Below are 22,540 nucleotides of genomic sequence, written 5' to 3' on the forward strand. Positions count from 1 at the left end.
GACCATATTTCCAAAAATAGCAAGTACGGTAAAAAGCTGCGGATAACCAACCCATGCTCCAACTAACTACGACATGCACCTTCGCAACTAAACTAAACTCGCAGATGAAGAAAACAGAGCACACTCCTAAATTCAAACAGAATATAAAGATTTGGACGCCTGAAACTTGCTATGAATCGGAAATACATCAGATCTACATAAACTAGGCGAAATGAAATGAAAACACGTAAGCTAGGCATAAAATTAAAACACTCCTGCTCAGAATCACTTTAGACGCTTAATCCACTCCGGATCCAAGCCATCCGAACTCAACAACCAACAAAATCAACTACATAACTCCGATTCTCACAGATCTGCTCCGATCAACTCCAAATTCCAACAATCACAAACAACTCCACAACATCAGCAAACCCCCGATTCATCCACAAACAACCTCCATTCTTCCAGATCTCACCATTAACCTGCAATAATCCAGAAAATAGCCACGAAAACAACCAACTCCAACAATCCAACTCCAGATTTCAAGTAAACACAATCAATCGACAGAAATCATCACGATCGACGTAAGCGAAAACGAAACTTGCATAAAAGTAGAGAAATATCCAGAAACAAAAGAGGACCGAGCTTCGAACAGCGAAGCTCGGCGAATTCAGCAGAAACGAAAAGAAAAAGAGAAATAAATTATTTCTTCGCCCCAAAGAAGGACGGTGTTACAACCCACAAACACTATCGGAAAGCTAAATGTGAACCCCAGCGCGAACCCGAGATCCTCCGCGAATTAGAACCAAGTATGTGAAAAGTGAACTGAGCAACAGGCTGTTCGTGAGGCCTCCACCGAGAAGGTCCCTCTAGCTTGCATGCTTCTTCCTTTTATAGATGCGGACATAGCCTTCTAGAGTCTTCGTAGAAATCCCTATTCTACCCTTCAACTCTGAGGCTTCCTCCGTCAAGCAATTTCTTTCATAATGTCCGCTCTTTCGCCAGTTTCCTAGGACTATGCAAGCGTCCTCTTCTTTTCCTGGATCTAGCGAAAACCTTCACACACCTGGCTTAAAACATGCGTTAGACCCAGTAATTTCACGAAATAAAACCCCTAGACCGATGCATGAAATTAGCCTTATCACTAGCCTATTGCTTGTCCAGTTGCTTGTCCTGATGATGTGGCAGGAGTAGTTTTAGTCCTGATGATGTAGTAGGAGGAGTTTGGGACTTTATGTTCATAATGATGTCATGCTTGCTTTTGGTACTCCGGAAAAGCAAATTTTGATCGAACCCATATTTGCTCAATGGATACAATCGGCTCATGGGAAAACTTCATATGGGTTCGATGTACTTTTATCTTCAACCAGCGGCCCGGCATTCAACGCGGGTCTGTAACGACCCGCTAAGCCGATATTATTATACACTATATTATTAGCTTGATTATCTATTTTATGCGTTTAACTCCGAGCACGATAGATTGTTGTCGTTGTTTGTTTGACGTTAGACAAGTGAATAGAACACGTAAATATATATTACACTTATATGAATATAATAAATTTAAATAAATAAATAAATAAATAAGATCCCAAAATCAAAATTTTGATGTCCGTTACATCCAACAAAAGTCCAACAAAATTTAATCTATACATTCTGCGTTCTACGAAAATTAGGTACTTCAACGTGGTTAGCCACGAATTTGAACCGATTATACCTACACCAAATTAAATGAACAAGTGAACAAATACTCAAATAATTACTTTAATAAACAAATATATATAAAAAAAGAAGAGAGGGCAGATTCAAAGGATCGAATTTGTTGCAGACACAAAATTAAATGCTGCATTTAATTAGAGTAGGCAAACCATATTCCTTCCTGATGAAGGAGAATAATTTGGAGATAAGAATATGTAGGCAACTTGCTACACCGTCACTTTCACTCCATCTTTTGTGCATTGTATATAGATATCACAATCATTTTCTTCAACCACCCCTCCTTCTATATTAATCAGAACACAATCTCATACAAATCGGAGGAAAACAACACACAGAAATCTTCTTGCAATTGCAACTGCTCGATCAAGCAAAAGAAACCAAACTGCCGTGAATACAATTCCTTTTGCTGCTAGGCAATTCCTCCTCTCCAAAGGTACATCAATTCCTCTACAACAGCCTCAATTTTTTTTGTGTGCATCTCATAACTCAGTAACCAATCCAATAATCTAGTAATCAAAACAAAACCAAATCCAAGGATTGAACTTGTATCTCACGAAATCAACATAAGAACTTACCTGCGGGGCTGTTTCGGGTTGAATCGGAGTTGTTTCGGGATTGTGCGGGGTTGTCGGGTTAGATGTGGGACGTTTTGGGATGGTTTCGGGGCACTGGCGCTGACCAAACCCGACGGGCGACGGAGCAGCGGCGCTTCTCGACGGTACAGCAGCGTGCGGAGAGCAGCGGCAGCATCGGCGTCCAGCAGCAGCGGCTGCGGCTCTGTGCGACAGAGGCGGATCCGCTGCGGCGGCTGATTTGAACGTGAGAAGAGGAAGAAGAGAGAAAGTGAGAGAGGAGAGGGTGCTGCGTATTTGTGAAATGAGGAAGAAGAAGACTTAGGTCTTTAACCTATGGTTTCTTTAATTGGGCTTAAGTTGTGGGCTAATGAATTAATTGATTTGGGCCATTCTTTTTAGTTGGGCATTACTAAATAAAATGGAGAGATAAGGATGACTTAATAATTGTTTTGGGCTTTAAAATTTTAAATTGTAGATATAAGGTGTGAAAATAATTAAGTCTTGGGCCTTTTAAATAAATCTTTGGGCCGATAATTAATCGTGACGAATTATTTAATTAAATCCCGAAATAATTTTGAAGTATGAATAGTTTATCCCAAGTCCGGAATATATAAATTTTTCTTAACAAAGGGGAATGCTTGCGATAATTCGGTTAAGCGCTTATATAATTTTGGGATTTTAATTCGACATCGTGGTTGAAAATACGAGGAGCCAACGGAGAAATTTTGGGCATAAGCGACCGACCGGCGTCGCAATCGACGCCTCGGGCGGCCGCTAAGGAAATGGAAAGAAAGAGGGAGACGACGTTCTCAAGCCACAGAAATAATTAAGTTTAATAAAGAAATGCTATTAATTAAATTTCCCAATTTAATTAATATGCAAGTTTCTAAAATTTTCTAAAGGCGAACAAATGATAAAAGAAATAAAGTAGGGGCATGCATTCCTATGAGCATGTGAATTTCTCGAGTCTTAATAGTACGTTGTTTGTTTTCAAAAGGCTATCACCGTGAGTTAAGGGTGGAATCAGGAAAATTCAAGTTAAGGAGTTTTAAGCAAACGAGGTGAGCTTTCTTATACTAAAATACAAATCGTATTTTATGAAAACAAGAACACATGTTTGTGATTTTAATGATGTTGTCATGCCATAAATGTTTTGTGTATGATGCCTATCTGTTGGCTACGGCCAAGTGAATTATGAATGATGATATAAGTCGAATTCGGGTCCCAGTGAGGGTGGTGTCCCCGCTCGGACTAGTGTACACAAGCTACCTCTTACATGTTGGGCAGAGCAGGTGACCGTGGAAGGTGGCCACCTTCCCGGCACAAGAATACCTCTGACATGATGGGCAGAGAAGGTGACCGTGCGAGAACACCATCTCGACGGCACAATGTGATCAGATATGGCTAAGTACCGGAAAAAGGGGTTGCAACCCAATGTGATATTTTTAGTAAGCTCGGGTCTTTTCAATAAATCCCCGAGTGTTACTGTGATGATGGCTTGACAATATTTTCAAATGAATATGTGTAATTTTCGGCATTGTGTTCACTGAGTACTTTTTGTACTCAGCCCTGCATATATTTCTAAATGTGCAGGTTGGGTAGCGAAGTGGTGGAGGAAGTGCTATTGAGACAAGACATTTAATTCCGTCAGATTTTGACTCTCGGAGGTTCATGTCTTCATACATGGAACCGCGTTCATTTGCTTCCGTTGTGCATCTTAAAAGACTCAGGTCTATTTTGTTCAAAACTCTGATATTTTGAAATTTTTATAAACAAATACTCGAGATTTCATGATCGAGTATCTTTTCTTCTATGTATCAGCACTTGATTAGCCATGTCTCGCAACCAATGCTTGATTTTATTTTCCCCTTATTTCTTTCGCCGCTTCTTTAATCCTCCCCTAGTCGCGATCAACCGTGTTTTCTATCCTTAGAAAATGCGGTCGTGACAGGGTCGAAGCATCTGGTGATGCACTAGATTCTGGCATAAGCTAAGTTTTGGAAAATATAAAAGATCAAAGTAGATTCTAATTAAGCAGCATAAATGATTCAAAATCTGATTTTCTATATTGGATTAAAGTAGACTCTCTAATTGCATCAGGATCGATTGAGCTGCATCTGATTTCACTAATACTTTGATTTGTTCAAGATCGACCTTTTTTTTTGGTAAATCTAGTTGGTTTTCCGCTTAACTTTCTCAATTTATTTGTTTTTGTGTTGTTTTCCTTAATCAGCTTATCTTCGTGATTGATAGAAATGTATCTGATCCTCTTTTGATTTGTTCGAAGCTTGATTTTTTTGATAAATTTTGTTGAATTTTATCCAAACTTTGTCAATTACAGTATTTATTTCTATTGTTTAGAAGTATTTTTTTTCTCTGTGGTCTCTTTACTTCTTTTCTTCTTCTTTCTTCTTTCTTCTTATTATTTTTTGGATTTCGGGATCTGATACCCGAAAAAATCCAATCACGGATATCGATTATAGGTTCAATCCGCAGGATATCCTTAACTTGTTCTTCAAGGACAGCGCGAAGCCAATCCATCAGATCTACAACTTGTTAGTTATGGCGCCACCCTGAGCATGTTGAGTTTGATGTAGTGAACTGGTTCAAAGCCATGGCAGTATACGGGGGAAGGGGAGCACATGGAGAAAGCACACGTAAAAATGGTGGTTGACCGCTGGTGGTATATTTATAACGATTCTGCAACGGACTTCCTGATTGGCCAACGGCAATGCCGTTGGCAATTTCGTTTTTTCTTTTTTTTCAAAAAAAGAAAAAATAATACCAAAAATTAAAAAAATATATATTTTCAGATTCCCAATAATATGGCTGTTTTATTACCGTTTTTTTAAATTTTTTTGATTTTTTTATAATTTTGTATTACCAAAATCATCAATAAATACATACATTCATTATCCATTTTTCACATCAAATCATCTCCCATTCATCTCTCATTCATATTTTTTTCATTCAACTCATCTACATCTTCCTCTCTCACTCAAATCCTCTCTAAAAATGGATTTCACCTATATCATGGCGGAAGCGGAGCGTGAAGAACAAGAACACTATGAACAATACCGTGCCGCCTATGAAGCCTATGTCGCCGCCACTACCCCTGCCCCTCCTCCTCGACCAACTAGATCAATTCGTCGCTACATCCCTCGTGACCGGGAAGGAGCCAACGAAAGGCTCGTTGCCGACTATTTTTTCGACCAGTCGCGGTTTCTGGAGGATTACTTCTGGCGCCGTTTTCGCATGTCAAAACGGTTGTTTATGCGTATTGTCAACACATTGTTCGCCTGTGTTGAATACTTTCAATTAAGTAGAGACACAACCGGTGGACTTTCGTGAAGACGTTCAGCAATCCGCAAGACCCGAGACGGGTTCTTTTTGCGCAGCGTCAACAGTCTGCTCGGAAAGATGTCGAAAGAGCTTTTGGGGTCCTTCAAGGCCGATTCAACATTGTGAAGGCCCCGCCTCGGCTGTGGTACGTTAACAATATCGCTAACATCATGTACACGTGTATTATATTGCACAACATGATTATAGCTGACGAAGGACCGATGGCGGCCAACTTTTATGACGATGATGAAGCTGAAAGCTCAACCGCGAGGTCTCCCCCACGCCGAAATGTGCATACGACGGTGGGCGAGAGGATCGAAACAAGACACATAATGCGCGATACCTGAACCCACACTGAGCTAAAGAAGACCTAATCAATCACATTTGGGCGAAATTCGGCTACAAGTAGTGGGTTTTTTTAATTTTATGAATTTAATTATGTAATTTTAAATTTTTAGGATTTTAATTATGTAATTTTTACTTTTTAGGATTTGAATTATGTAATTTTTTTTTTTTTTGTAATTTGTAATAGTATTTCAGGTAATTTTAATGCATTCTAATATTGTGGAAATGTTTTTATTTAAATTAAATAATAGAATGGTGGGACGCTTGAGCATGTCCTTGCGGAAGAGTATGGATGTGGGTGTTGTGCTCTTGCCTAAGAGCATGGAGTAAAAAAGTAAATAATCTAAGTTTGTGGTATCATTTCAATCTTCAAATAATCTTTATGAGGACGTGAAATTGAATAAATTTTATGTTTAATTATAAATATATGATTATTTTAAACTACTATTTTCTTATTTTTTTTAAAAAAAACTTATATTTATAAATTTTAATCAAATTGATTTAAGAATATAACACAAAATACTAAATTTTCATTTAAACAACAAAATTAATTTCCTTCATGTAATCCTAATATATAAATTATTATTTAAGATTAGGTCGAAACTCGAACTGTGGATGGCACCAAATGGCATATGCAATCAATTACAGCAACTATATAACTGATTATTATGATGGCACAATTACAGCAACTATATTATATCTACTGTGGTTAATTTGTGGCAGATCATAGTAGCAGTATTTCGAGGCGAGAGGATGACACATTTATTGCTGCTGCTGCTGCATGGGCAGTTATTGGATTATATTATTTGTTACTATTACCTATATTTATTTTGTTTGCTATACAAAAAGAAAAGGACACCAAACTTAACATATTTAACTTCTTGAAGCTTCAAAATCAAATAGTCTTGATTGTGTACAGTTAATACAGATTTCAGTGTTACTAATTTATAAATAGATAGAAAAAAATAACTAAAATGTTAGGGGTACTAATGAAAGACTTGCTAAAACTAAAAATAAAAAGTGATTGATTTTTGTGTATAATCCAAAATGGAGCCATAAGTCTCGATTGTGGATGGAATCATGGAGAGATTATTAGTACTCCATATAGTAATTAATAAGCTTTGTGGAGGAGTAGTATTTAGATTTTCCTTCACAAATATAGAATACATAGTTATATATATAAGAATAATATTGTATAGCAAGTTCTGTATAATATTAGTACTATATAGCAATAATAATATATAGAAGATATATAGCAATTTCAGTATAATAGTATTATACAGTACTGTATTACTGTATATAGAAAATTATGATAGTATTATATAGCACTATTATATACATCATCATCATTATTTAATTCCATGGTATGTAGATTAAAAAACAATAACGTACCATAGGATTTCCTATATATGTATGCATACATTTGTATAATTGTATTATGAAATAAAATATAGTATACTTCAATTATTAACATATTTTTGGACTACAGCTATATATGTTTCACCCAGGATTTTGATAAGAAACTAATCATGTATCCAAACAAAATAAAAAGGAAAGAAGAAAAACGAATTCACACGGCATACATAACTATATTTGATCTTACTAATTTACTTTGTGTATGCAGCATTATTCCAAATAATGTTAGAAAATCAGTCAGAAAAGATAGTAAAACTCATTGTTTTTAATTAATAAATTTGTAATAAAAGATAGTAACAATCTATTACAATGAATTCACAATTAATTGAACATAAATGTTGTTTTGTTTTGTTTTGTTTTGTTTTGTTATAGTAAGAAATGAAATCAAGTCATCATCTTGCAAAACTCATGGAAATCAAGAACCCCATTGCCATCAAGATCAAAGACCCCAATCATGGCCTTGCATTCACGAAGCGATTTGACGTGGCCAAGATGGGTGAGCACCTGCCTGAGCCCCTCCGCCGTGATGCAGCCGCTCCCCTTCTCCTCCTCGTACACCTCGAAAGCCTGCCGGAGAACCTCCTCGTCGCCGCCTCCCTCCATCACCCTCACGAATTCCTCGAACTTGAGCAGAAACGACCCTCCTCCCGAGCACTCCCCGATGATCCTCTCCGCATCCTCGCGCGACACCGCCTCCCCCACGCTGCCGAAGTAAGCCGTCAGCTCCTCCGCCGATATGCTTCCGTCGTTGTCGGCGTCCAAGAACCGGATAACCCGCCGGAATTCCTCTTCTCTGCTGCCGGATTTTGGCAACGCGGCTTCGGTTGGCGGCGGTGGAGGGGTGGCGGAGTTTGAAAACCCTGCTGCTGAAGGGCTTTGTAATAATGGTTGCAATCGCCATTGCTAGTTTAGAATATAATTTGAAGGTTTGGAAATTGGAAACAACGATGGGTTTATATAGAAATTGTAAAATTGTGAGACAGTAAACGGCCAAATTTTCACAAGAAATTGCTTAGTAGTTTCCTCTCCGCGTACAATATTTATCTCCTAAAAATAGAAACTTTTAAAACAATACATATTTTAATATAAAATAAGTAGAGTAAGAGATATAGAAAAAAAATATGTTAGCCAAAAATGGATCTGACCTTGTTAAAGATAAATTTCTTTATATAGAAAGTTTCTTGCTTTTAGGGAATGGGCAAAAAAAGAGTTTCTATTTTTAGAGGATTGAGGGATTATTTATCTACTCCCTCCGTAGTTAAAAAATAAAAACATTTGAAACGACACGAATTTTAATGCACAATTGGTAAAGTAAGAGAGAGGAAAAGAAAAATGAGTAAAGTAAGAGAGGGGAAGAGAAAAAGTAGAGAAGGTAGAGTTAGTGGATCATAGGGTACATGTCCTAAAATAGAAAGATTCTAAAGTTTCTATTTTAAGGAACGATCCAAAATGAAGATAGTTGTTATTTTTAAAAAACGGAAGGAGTATTACTCCTTTGCACTAAAATTGACATTTTTTCCTTCAAAACTTTAGTTTTAGATTTGAATCTCATTAATGTTTGTTGTTATGGATATGGGAATATTTTCTTCATGTGAATCAAAAATAAGGATAAAGCTTACGCTTTAACATTTTATCATTATCAGTAGTATTATCCAATGAAATCTCTTTAATCCACAATGCATGTTCTTTTCTATTGGATTTTCATGGAATCAATTCCTGTGGATTGTCGGATGAGCATCACAAGTCACAACTCTGATAAATTTTTTTTAGATTAAATCACATATTTAGTCCCTTATATTGTCCTAAAAACATTTTGATTCTATACAATAAAAGTGTTACCTTGGGTCTTAATCAATATATTTTGATCCAGAATTAACATTATTCTTTTTAAATTTAACTGTCGATGGTGTTTTGACCAAATTAATGGTTAATTATAAATCTAACTAAATCTTTAATCTAATCAATTTAATATTAAAATTTACTTATAATTTTCAGTTTTTATGATTTAAATTGTGACTTTTTTAATTTTTAGAATTTAATTATATAAATTTTAATTTTAGGAATTTGTAATGTTGTTTTGAAGTTTTGTAATGACATTTTATTAATTGTATTTTAAATTGAAGAATGAAATAGTGAGACTAATGAATAGTTATGGGATGCAATGAATTGTTGCAGGTGTTGTTCCTTAGTTTAAGGATGAAATAAAAAAGGTTAAAAGTGGTGTGAGGTCATGAATAGTTAAAGGATGGAATGGTAAGGAATGTCAACCGATTTGGTGTGATCGATTAATTATGAAAAGGAATAATAATTATTTAAATCATGAAAATTTGGTTAAAGAAATGTTCTAAAATATTCAAAAACATAATATTAAATTACAAAATTATAATTTTTCTCAATTATCTCATCTTTAAAAGATGTTTTTTGTTGATGCTTAAAAAATATTGTTTAATTAAAATGAGTTTTTTCATTCTTTTTCTTTACATATTTTATTAAAACAATGTTCTTTTAAACATCGCTACGTTTTTATGCTGACGGGATAATTGAAACTTTTTTATTTAACATTTCAATTTCAAATTGTAAGGATCTGATTAGAATTTGATCAAATTTCATAATTTAAATAACTATCTTGAAAGCAAAAAACCAGTATTCATAAAATATAAAGAACACATTGTCTATGTTGCTACATATGTTAAATAAATTACTCTTGCTGTTGCTACTATTATATGTGATTTCAACTAGGGGTGAATATTCATTTTTTGCTTCATTTTTTTGCTTAAATCAATTGAACCGAAAATTGAAACCGAACCGAATTATCTGAAAAAATCAAAATCAATAAAACATTTCCCAACATGAAAATCAAAATTGCATAAAATTATCCAAAAACTATAAACTAGAAAACTCTGCACTCATTTTTCTAAAAAGTAGTAGTACAATATTTCATAAAAGTTTCATTAACTTAAACCATCTAACTCAATTACAACAAAAAACTTCAATAAAATAAGTCTAAACTATTATAATTTTCATAATATTTCAATAACCTATTCTGTAAATTGGAGAGTCTTCCCATGTATACTTCAAATCATCTGTAATTATGAAAATAAGTAATTTGAACAGATTATAAGAATGAAGACAACAAAATTCAATAACGCAACTTTGATTGGAGAGCACCTTTTCTTTCTTTCTTTTTCCAAAAAATCTGCAAAATTATCTTTATTAATAGAGTGAACTACAAAAATGATCCATGTACTTTTCCGTTTGCACAGTCCTTGAACTTTAAAATTATCATTTGCGGTCTCTGGAATGTGAAAAAATGAAGAAAAAAAAAGTGCAAAAGGACAAAAAAATGTGAAAATATTAAAGTCCAAGGACCGCATACGTGCAAACGGCAAAGTCCAGAGACCATTTATGTAGTTCACTCTTTTATTGACAAATAAACATAACTTTTTAAAGGTCGTACTATGATAGGCTTGAACTCGTGACATTTGGTCCAAGCATTAATCAATCTATCATTTGACCCACACATGCAAAACATAGTACTCCTAGTTCACTTTTATTAATAAATACAACTTCATAAAGTGCTAAATCCAGATTTGGAAAAGAGTTGATTCAACTCGTCAGTTCCTCATCTTAATCCTAGCATATAGATACGCACATGATCCGAATTTGATATAAGTCAGGAACCTACTTCTTTATAAGGAATCAGTATTAATTTAAGACTGAAACATGATAATTAATTTATTTCATAATATAAGCAAATCTCAATTTCACAAATTCACAAATTCATTTTATGGAAATTGCATTTCATTGATTATAATGTACTACTAATTTTTATACAGATTGTATCATTGAGTTATTAAGTAATCATTAAATATACAAATGTAACTTCCAATCTTGTTTAAGCAAGTATTTTTAGGGCTCTAAATTAGGTCTCGTGTTTTGGTATACCCAATTCCAACCAGATACCTAGTGGATTTTGGGAGCCTGAAACCCTAAATTATGGGTTCAAGTATGAGAAAATTGGTGTAATGATATTTTTTTTTGGATTAACTGATGTCATGATTGGGTTTAAGTACCTGAATAGTACCCGATTATGAGTGCTACTAGTTATGAATATCTTTTGTTGTATGCCCATAGCTGCAACGCTTAGGCCACCTGCAACGCGTTACGCGGGTGGCCCGTGTTTCGTTACGGAGTGACGGATCGGTGGCGGGACGCATTGTAGTGTCTCGTCCCATCACTGTCACGCCGGGCCGCCCGTCCCTCCGAGACCCGTTGCGTTACGGCTCGCCACTCACTCCCGCGACTTGGCGAGCTCCCAGGCCATGCGTGACGCCCACTCGCCGGCCTGCGAGTGGGATTCGTCACGCTGATGCAATAAATCATTTTTTTAAAAAAAATCGAATTAAAATAAAAAAAAATTAAAAATTTGCAAACGGTAATGTTACCGTTTTTATAGCCGTTTTACTCTATAAATACTCCTAATTCATCCTCATTTCACACACAATTACACATCTATTCTTCCCAAATCATCTTCATTTCCTCTCCAATTTTCATCTCAAATCATATCTCTTTTATTCTTCCCCCAAATTTAATCGATCTCATGGATCCGTATGAGCAAATGCGTCGAATAATGGAAGAATCATTTGAAGAAGATTGACGCCGAGAAGCGGAGAAAGCCGCGCCGCCCCAAAGACGCTCCCAGACTTACATCCATCGTAACCGGGAGGAAGTCGCCGCAAGGTTAGTCCGCGACTACTTCTGCGATAACCCGGTGTGGGAAGATACCTACTTCCGTCGCCGTTTCCGCATGCGGCGACCGCTATTTCTCCACATCGCAAATACATTGGCAGCCCGGGAAGAGTTCTTCCAAGAAAGGTTCGACGCCGTCGGACGTCCCAGCCACACGACGCTGCAGAAATGTACGGCAACAATCCGTCAGCTTGCAACTGGACAAACGGCGGATGTGTTCAACGAATACCTCCACATTGGAGACAACACTTGGAGAATGTGCTTGCTCCAATTCTGCAAAGGCGTCCGGGCAGCCTCCACCGACGAATTTCTCCGGAAGCCAAGCACGACAGATTGCCAGTTTCTGCTCCGCCTTCACGAACAAATGCACGGATACCCCGGAATGCTTGGCAGCGTGGATTGCATGCACTGGCAATGGAATAATTGCCCGGTGGCCTGGAGAGTGTCGTTCACGAGCGGCCATAAAGGCACCCACCCCACCGTTAAACTCGAGGCCGTCGCCGACTACCGGCTATGGATTTGGCATGCGTACTTCGGGGTCCCCGGCTCGAACAACGACATAAACGTGTTCCACCAATCCGACCTCTTCGCCGAAGTTTTGGATGGTAAAGCGCCGACCATCAACTTCACCGCTAACAACCGGCGCTATAAAATGGGGTACTATCTTGCCGACGACATCTACCCGAAGTGGCCAACCTTCGTGAAGACGTGCCCCAGGCCTGTGAATGCAAAGCAGCCGCTTTTTGCGCAGAAGCAGGAGGCTGCTCGGAAGGATGTGGAGTGGGCGTTCGGGGTTCTCCAAGCGCGCTTCAACATTATCAAAGTCTCGGCTCGTACGTGGTTCATGGAGAGCATGGTCGACATCATGTATATGTGTATTATCTTGCACAACATGATTGTCCAAGATGAAGGACCCGAGGCGGGAAATTGGTTCGACCCTGAAGCCCCCGGAAGCTCAACCGCAAGTAGTCCGGCTCGAAGTGGAGTGCATCCTTCTATACAAGAACGGTTGTCTATTCGGGCAAGGACACGTGACTCTTCCGCCCACGCCCAACTCCAAGATGATCTAATGGAGCACATTTGGGCAAACTTTGGCCGAGAAAATTAAATTATGTATTTTGTAATTTTTTTTGGATTTTTAATTATTTTTTTTTTATTTTTTTCAAATTTTATGTTGTAATGTTATTTTATTTTTAATGAAGTGTGTTGTTTATTAATTGAATTTGTTGGAAAAAAAATTAAAAAAAATGAAATTGAATGAATAGTAATTTAAGGGACGGAAAGTTGCAGGTTCCGTCCCTTAGTTAAGGAATGGAGTAAAAAAGTACAGTGGGGCCCGCGAATACTAATTTAAGGGACGGTATAGTGAGAGCGTTGTAGATGGCCTTAGCGTTTAGTTAACGTGTCATTAATAAAAACATTTCAAACAGTGACGGATTGATTCATCACAAGCTGAATAGGCAACGTAAACAGTGAAGATATTTGTAAGAGAATTTTCATACAAAGTGCAACGAACACAGATTTTGTCTGTGGGGCGAGCTATTTTTGTAGTGCGTAGCAATATAAAGGGAGAAGATTGAACGTCTAATTGATTGAAAGCACAATAATCAATCAGTTCAATAACTTTTCTTCATGGATCTACCTTTGACGAATGTATCTGCAGACTTTAGTCTGACATTAAAATAGCTAGCAAAAGCTAGGTATACACAAGCTAAGCAAACGTAAACTTTAAACCAAAAGGATGAGAAAAATGTTAGAAACAAGAATAGGCCAGTAAAAGCAATCACCACTGCACAATTAGCAACACATTTCACTGTTGAGAGTTGCTCTTCTGTTCCTTGGTCAGGAAAATGACCATTCACGATGAAATCAGTGAGCAGCTGATCCTTTAGTACGAAAGCATCCATTAGCCATGTAGCAGCTTCGTTTTCAGTTGCGGGGATTTGCTGCAGAGGGATGCGTCTAATATGCATGTGCACTTCAGCAGGGTCCACACCGAATACATTGTCCATGAAAGAAGGGCATCGGTTCTTGTAGGCTATAGTTACATCATAAACTGCCAATATGAGGTGAGTTTTATGAACCTGCAATATTATGACAGCAGAGTATTTGCTGGTTTGCTTAATATTGAAACGTGTTTGGTCATCTAATCCTTCAAATTTGATCCTATCACACAAAGTGAACTCCCATGATCCTAACACATCTTCTTCAAGTGACATCAACAATCGTGTATGTAGTGCCAAACAGAACCATTACAAAACTAACTCACGAATCACGGTACAAAGGTTTTATGCATTAGGCCAAGATAATCAATAACTAATCATGATTAGTAGACAAAAGACTGGTTGGTGAAGGCGTATTGCACTAGATCATAATTTTCAAATGACCATCCCAAATGATTAACAGAAAACAATCGAGAGAAAAAACCTGCATCCAGAGAGTCCCTCAAGATCTTCAAACAAGCATTGAAGCCCTTTGTCTTCGGAAGCAAGACATTTTTAAGTATTGGCAATCCACCTTCCCTTGCAAACTTCTGACTTCTCATGCATTTCTGTTCTCTGCATGAAGTAAGCGGGCAGTAAATCAGAAATGTCATAAAAAGAAGAGGGATAAAAAAAGCTGATATACGAATGTCTGAAAAAACTGCAGCGAGCAAGAGAAAAGCAGAGGCTTTACGTGTAATCTGTTCCTTCAGGGAAGACAGCAAGCCACAATGGATCCTCACGATCGCCAAAGCTTGAGAGCATCTCATTCATTACTGGTTCATCAACTTCCCACTTTCTCTCCACTGGGATGAACTCTAAAATGTGAAATCCCCAGCCAAAAATCGGCAGCTTCATCAAGCTGCTCTTTAGAATATACTTAATGTACCCCAAACATCCTTTCCGTAGAGCAAAATCCCATAGATACATCCAGTCAACCTCGGTTCTGTGGTTGGAGATTATGAGAACACGCTCTTCCACTGGAACTTGATCACCAGAAAATATAACCCTGGTTTTGTTTATCTTCTCAAACAAAAATGGCCAGAGACCAAGCCATAGGCCAAACAAGAAAGACACAGCTTTTCTACTGCAGCGCAGACTGAATAGTCGTAGGATAACAGCAGCTGCAGGTGCAAAATACACCAAGAACATAGACGCAGTCAAAAGATATACCGCTAAACATAGCAGACCCCTGAAAATTCTAAACGGAGTCAGTGGGAAGTGCCTCAAGTTTTTGGTAGATTCATTGGACTGATTAATCTCCATGTTCAACTGAATTAGCCTTCACTTCTTTGGCCAGAACACAAGCACCAGACAAGAGAGCTTCTTAACAATCAAGATATTCTTCTCTTCGAGAATCTCATTACCAGACTGCTTATTATAACACTGCTAAAGTCCATCGATCGATCTCACATCTGCAACGACATCAGTATCCATCATCAATATGAAAAATAGCAAATGCAGAGATCGCTCAATATTTTGAACATCAGATTAATAAAATAAAAGCAATGCTACCACATGTGTATCAAAATTTCCTTCACTGTTATAGTCATTTTCAGTATATACAGTTATGGAAATTTTAAAAATACATGTGTGACAGTGCCACAACCCTATGATCGAATCAGAAGATGATGATGTATCAAGGCAAAGTTAGTGACACGATTTCCTTTTTGCAGGTAAATAGCACCTCAAACGTCGAAACTCCCAAATAAGCCAGAGATTCAGTTTTTACCCCAAATAGAGTTCATTGAATGCTCAGTAGTCAATAACGAAAGAGCAGCATGAAATTAAATCGCAACATCAAGTTAACAATATCAGTATCATATCAGGAGAAAAAAGAAAGAGACCATTAACATATACAGAAGCTGTCAGCCGACGTCAAATTTTATTCCAATAAAACAGAAAAGTCGTATGAATCGCGTTGTTCCACCTCATAATTTTTCAAAACTGCATGGCAGTCCCAAATTTCCACAAATATCCATTCCATACAGCTAAAAATTTCCAGATTTGCGAATCTATCGGATTAACAAATACAAAAAACGAAAGTCACCGCAGCGAATCATTCGATCGCATTCGTTGAATCACCAAAAAACAACGAAAAATCATATATAATCATCTAAAAACAGGGGAACGCGCGAAGTAAATCACAATTACTGAAGGAGAAGATCGAGAAAGAGATAAATAAAATCCATGTTTTTCGATACTTTTAATCTGGTTTAGGCTTATACCTGATTGGAAACGACGAAATTTGTGTTCCGAAAGCGAGAACGGTGCACGTCCAGCTTCCAATATATATCCAAACGATACAAATACAAATTATGCGATGGGTATATATGAATAAAATATAGCTGTTGGTATATGCGTAGAAACTTGGTTTCTAGTTCTAGAAACCTTGGAAATGGTTTGGAGAAGCAATCTGGTGTGGACCATCCTATCGTTATGAAGTCACTTTAGCGGTTGGCAAAACATAATTAATGTTGGGTTTACGCTATGCACGAATTATATTAAGTAGATACAACGACTTTTTATTTTATAATTCATCCATCCCATAATAGATGTCACATTTTCCTTAGTTTGTCTCATAAAAATGTCACATTTCCTTTTTTTGGAAAAAGTTCTCTCTCACGTTAATATAAATATACATTTTTTTCTCGCCACCTAACACACAAAACAACATCTCCTAAAATCTCGTGTCATTCCCCAAATATGCCATCACTATAACTAATACTCCCTCCGTCCCAATTTAGGAGTGCAATTAGTTAGGGCACGAGTTTTAAGAAATTGTTGGAGTGTGTAAGAATTAAAGTGAGGTAGTGGTTGTTGGAGTGTGTAATATATAATTGAAGTGATGTAGTGGAAGGTGTGACCCTATTGACTTTTTGTATGTTTAGGATTTTGTTTTGTTTTATTTTTATGAAAGTAATGGCATCTGAGTGCAAATTTCATCAACAATGATGTTAAATTTTATGTCCAAATATGGTAAATTTTAAATGAGACTCTTAAACCGGGACGAACGGAAATTTGAAAACAGGACTCTAAAACTAGGAGGGAGGGAGTAATTATATAAAGAGTGAACTACATAAATGGTACCTAATCTTTCTCTTTTGCACATAAATGGTACCTGATCTTTTTTTATATCGTTTTTGGTATTCCGTGACAAAAATAACCTTAGGTACCAAATATGTGATTTTTTTATGGAGGATATTTTTGGAAATTTCAATTAAATAGTACCAAACATGTGCTTTTTTTTCTTCCTTTCTTATTTCTTTTTTTCTTCCTTAGTTTTTTCTTCTTCTTTCTTTTTTCTTCATTTTCTTCTTTCTTTTTAGTATTTTATCTTCCTTTCTTCTTTCTTTTTTCTCCTTAGTATGTTTCCTCTTTTTTCTTTTCTCTTCTTTCTTTTTAGTGTTTTATACATACATCTAATTGCATTCATAATATAAATCAAGAACAAAACACCTAATTAAATTAATTATTTAAAGTAATTAAATCAATTGAATATTTTTTATTAAATTATTTTACACTCTAAAAATTTTTAGAGTTGAAACACCTAACTAAAAATATTCAACTCTTTATATAATTATGAATACAATTCACAATTTTAAATTTTTATTAAGACTATATTGATTAGTTATTAATTTAATATAAAATAATAATAATAATTATATAATATTATATGATTAATAATTTAAATAATTATACTATAATTAATTACTATTGGTTTTTAGTACTGTAACAGTAATATTATTATAATAATTAAATATAATTATAACTATAATTATAATTAAGTATATTTGAATGATATTAAAAAATAAATTAATTATTAATTTATAATATTAAAATAATAATATTAATATTGATTAATAATAATAGTATAAAGAGTGAGGAGAATGAGTGAAGATACTATAGAGGATTGATCAATAGTTAACTAATTATCAATCACAAATTAAGATCAAATCTTAGCCATTAGATTATGAGATCTAGTGGTTGAAATAATGTCATATGGATTATATTTCAAATTTAAAAATTATTAAATAAACTTAAAGGGTATTAATGTCAATTCTCTCTCATCAAAATCATTTCAAAACTTTAAATTTACGCAACTCTCTCGATTTAAATTATTTTTCGCAAAAAATATATCTAGTTAAAGATAATTTTATAAGGATTCCAACGATATCTCAATTGCTTATGTTCTGACGATGTTCGAGTGATTGATAAGGCTCGTTTCATGCATTGGTTTTGAGTTAAAATTCCGTCTTTTTGGAATCTAATGTATGTTTCTAAGTTCAGGTGCGTAAGAAATCTACCGGCCCGAGGAGTTTGTGTTGATTGACCTGGCAGATGCAAATGAGTTGAATTTGAAGTGGAAAACCAAAAGTCGTCGCTCCGACCTAGGAGAATCAAGAAGATGGCGACAGAAGCAGAATGGAGCAAGAGCAGACTTTAAAAGATCCTACTCAGGGGTACAAGCGTCAATTCACAGAGAGGATGCCCTAGGGATCAGAGCCTCGCCTATATAAAGAGCTCAACATTGAAGAATGAAGATAATCTTTTCTCGACCATGTTCCATCTCTCATCCATTTTCACACACATTCACTTCGAAATACACTTCAGTTTACTACACGCTTGGATAAGGGGAATTTCCGGCTACCGTGGTGGTTCTAGTTCGTTTTGCTGCTGTTTAACACCGTCCTGCGTGGGCGAGGAAACAATATTTTACATTCTGTTTTGGACTAGCTTTCATTTTTAAGTACTTGCTGTTTTTAGCTTAGTAGTTTCTGTTTCTAACTTGGATCTGTTGGAATCAAACTTAGTTCTAAATATTATGGAAGTTTCTGTTGGTTTTTGTTGGATCTCGTAGAGTTGACAATATTTTCAGCTTTTCTATTTCGTATTTGTTGTTGGTTGGATGTTTGGAGTTGAGATCTGTTGGATTGTGGTTGGATTGGGTGGATCTGATTGTGGAGACGTTGGGATTTTGTGAATCGTAGTGGATCTGGAGTTTGCTGTTTAAATTCTGCATGGTTATGGTTGTTTACTGTTTGTTCTCGTATCTGCTAAGCCCAGTAGTTTAGATCTGTTGAGTTTAGCCTTTAATTCCTTGTTTAATTTCAGATATGGAACTTGCTCAGTTTTCATGGTGTTTATTACTCTGTTTTATTCTGTTTTCCCTTCGGATTCCTGAAGAAGATGAAGTTTGTTAGTAGTTAGGATCAAATTTGCAATCTGTCTGTTCTCTCTGCTTTGTCCTTTTACTTTTCTACAGCTTTTCAGCACCTGGCTACTTAGGGAAATTTGGTCCCCACTTTCTGTGCTAGTTTGTTTGGCCACTTTAGGAAAGTCAGTTTACTCTCCAGTTTGTTGGTCTTGTTTCTCAAGTTAATTTTTCATTCCGAGTCATGCATGCGCCGTACGTGTTCGTTTCCTGGACCCGGTAGATAGAGTAGTCTAGTTTTATCTCCCAAGTCTAGTAGCTTAAATACTCGACCCACTTGTTGCGTGACAGCAATCAAACCCCTCCCAAAACATCTCAAATGCAGTTTCGTAGCACGTCTGTCCTCATGGGATAGATCATTTACTTCCCTATACTAGCCAATAGTATAGTGGGTTGAGGTTTTGAAGCAGGAAAAGTGTATCCAACGGCCATTTCTGATAGATTCATGATCTCCTAGACCCTGTGATCTAGCGAATCCTCTAGACCTGTTGGATTGAGAAATATCAATTGCACTACACTTTCTTAGACAGTCTTCAGTGATGACATTTGATAAATTATATTTCAATTTTCGTAAATGCTGATAAGCAGATTTTATCAACAAATGCAAAAAAAATCTCAATATAGTGTAGCTAAAATATCAATAAAACTGTATTGATATTTTCTTGTAATTGTGTTGATATTCTCATGTCATATTAGTGATATTTGTAATACACTATGTTGATATAAAAAAACACCCACGAAAAATATCATATGATAACATAATGACAATATTACATTTTTGTTGATATTTTGTCTACTATTTATTGAAATTTGTGAGCTTTAATCTCATCCACTCATTTCAAAATCCAAGAGTGTAGATTTAATCTTAGTTTTGGATTATGGTGTTATAAGCATTAGAAGAGGACCCTCCATATCACTTTTGTTACTAGTTTTGTGTATGCCTAAAATATCCTCTATGACACAAATGGAAAAATGTATTTGTTTAGAGGGCATTTTGGGGTGAAAATCGCATCCGTTACCAAAAATGTGATTTATAGGTACCAAAAACGATATAAAATAAAGATCAGGTACCATTTATGTGCAAAAGTGAAAGATCAGGTACCATTTATGTAGTTCACTCTTATATAAAAATCTCTAACCAGATTTAATTGCTATAAGAAGTTAATCAATAGAGTGAACTACAAAAATGGTCCATGGATTATGGGTTTATCTCGCTATAGTCCCTGGACTTTGGGTTTATCTCGCCCATAGTCCCTGGACTTTAAAAATATCGCCAGACATCCCTTGACTAAGAGTTTATCTCGAAAATAGTCATTTTTCACTGGTTTCAATCGAAAATACCCTTTTGGGGGTTTGGGGGGGGGGGGGGGGTTGGGCAATTTGGTCTTTTTACACTTGTAACATTTTAAATCTGATATTATTTCAGTTATGTACTAAATCTGATATTATTTCAAAATTATCATTCTTCTTCCCTTTTGTCATCCTTCACTTTGTTTCTTTATTTCAAGATTAGATTTAATTTTATAAAATTAAATTTTAAATTTTGTTTTTTAAATATCAATAAATTTTTTTAATTAAAACTATTAATTCATGGACACTATAAATATTGAGTAAAACTATTAATTTTTGTTATTTAATATAATATTCAGCTGAATTGAAGAAGTACAGAAAAATAATATTAATCATGATGGAAAAATAAGAGCTATTCTATTTAGCCTTCGTTCGGTTGTTATAATTGCTTGTGATTGAATATTATGAAGTTGACTAAAAATTTATTCCTACTAAAAATTTTATATAGGAGTATTTTTGTTGAAATTTTCTAGTAAATTTTGATTGTTTTCAAATTAGTAAACAAAAATTATATTAGTCTTACATTAGATACATATTTATTTCAGAATAAATCGTGTTATATGATCTATTTATGATTAAAGCTATTAAATATTGATTAAAACTAAGGGGTTTTCATACCTTATTGATTAAATATTAGACACTATCAAATATTGATTATGACTATTAATTTTTTTTATTTAATAATTTTTATACTTAAAAAATTTATTGATATTTAAAAATTAAAATTTAAAATTTAATTTTGTAAAATTAAATCTAATATTGAAATAAAGAAACAAAGTGAAGAATGACAAAAGGGAAGAAGAATGATAATTTTGAAATAATATCAGATTTAAAATATTAAAAGTGTAAAAGACCAAATTGCCAAAATCCCCCAAAACCCCCCAAAAGGGCATTTTCGACCTAAAACAGTGAAAAGTGATCATTTTTGAGATAAACCCTTAGTCCAGGGATGTCTGGCGATATTTTTAAAGTACAGGGATTATAACCGAGATAAACGCATAATCCTGAGAACATTTTTGTAGTTCACTCTAATTAATATAGCAACTTATTGTGAATATCTTATCCAAAATTAATAGAGTTTTTCCAGGTTAATTAAACGTAATTTCAAACCAATTCAAGATTGATCCCAAGTCCGAACAAACTTAAATAAGGTACACTGTATGATATTATGCATAAACTATTTGGTAGAGCACTGATTTATTATTGTATCGTTTATGGACACAAACTGCGTTGAATATATTTTTAATTCAAAATAATGCTAGTACAATAGAAAAATTAGAATATTCGATGACAAAGTCTAATCGCCTGCAATTGATTGGAACGCAACCAGGCCGATACATCTGCCGAAAAAATTATCATATACTCTTATTTGAATACAGTCCATCAATATACTATATTTTATTTAGTTTTGATTGTATATATGAATCCTGTATTTTAATTATTTTTATTAAGGAAATATGAAATAATTTATATAATATGGACACCCCATTTTAATAAATTGGAATATTTATTGGCAGGTGAAGTATAAATATAGTGAAGTAACATGAAGATTAGGAGTAGTTTTTTTTAGCCATCACAACTATGCGACAACTTAATATAAATGATAATATATGGGATAGAAATTTTAAATTTGATGATTTGATCGATGTTTGACCGTGGGAAGAGAAATAGGACTCCGTTTTTAATGAGAGTCAGAGAGTACTAAGGCCATCCACAACGCTGTTCCTATACCGTTCCTATACCGTTCCTTAAACCACTATTTGAGGGCCCCACTGTACTTTTTTACTCCATTCCTTAACTAAGGAACGGAACCTGCAACCCTCCATTCCTTAACCGTTCCTTAACCGTTCCTTAAATTACTATTCATTCTA

The 22,540-nt window shown here is 35.3% G+C and overlaps 1 protein-coding gene and 1 pseudogene across 1 annotated transcript; both read right to left on the bottom strand.

Annotated features, from left to right (window-relative positions):
- Nucleotides 1-7,757: 7,757 nt before the first annotated feature.
- LOC121803858 lies at nt 7,758-8,274 on the bottom strand (annotated as a pseudogene).
- Nucleotides 8,275-13,714: 5,440 nt separating this feature from the next.
- Nucleotides 13,715-16,439, bottom strand: LOC121802010 (probable 1-acyl-sn-glycerol-3-phosphate acyltransferase 4). The gene is made up of 4 exons (XM_042201530.1): nt 16,333-16,439; nt 14,799-15,519; nt 14,550-14,680; nt 13,715-14,178 (listed from the first exon to the last, which is right to left on the bottom strand). The coding sequence occupies exons 2-4, from the start codon at nt 15,368-15,370 to the stop codon at nt 13,739-13,741; spliced, it is 1,143 nt and encodes a 380-aa protein (XP_042057464.1). The 5' UTR covers nt 15,371-15,519; nt 16,333-16,439; the 3' UTR covers nt 13,715-13,738.
- Nucleotides 16,440-22,540: the final 6,101 nt, after the last annotated feature.

The sequence above is a fragment of the Salvia splendens genome, chromosome 5 (genome assembly GCF_004379255.2).
Source record: "Salvia splendens isolate huo1 chromosome 5, SspV2, whole genome shotgun sequence".
Lineage (NCBI taxonomy): Eukaryota > Viridiplantae > Streptophyta > Magnoliopsida > Lamiales > Lamiaceae > Salvia > Salvia splendens.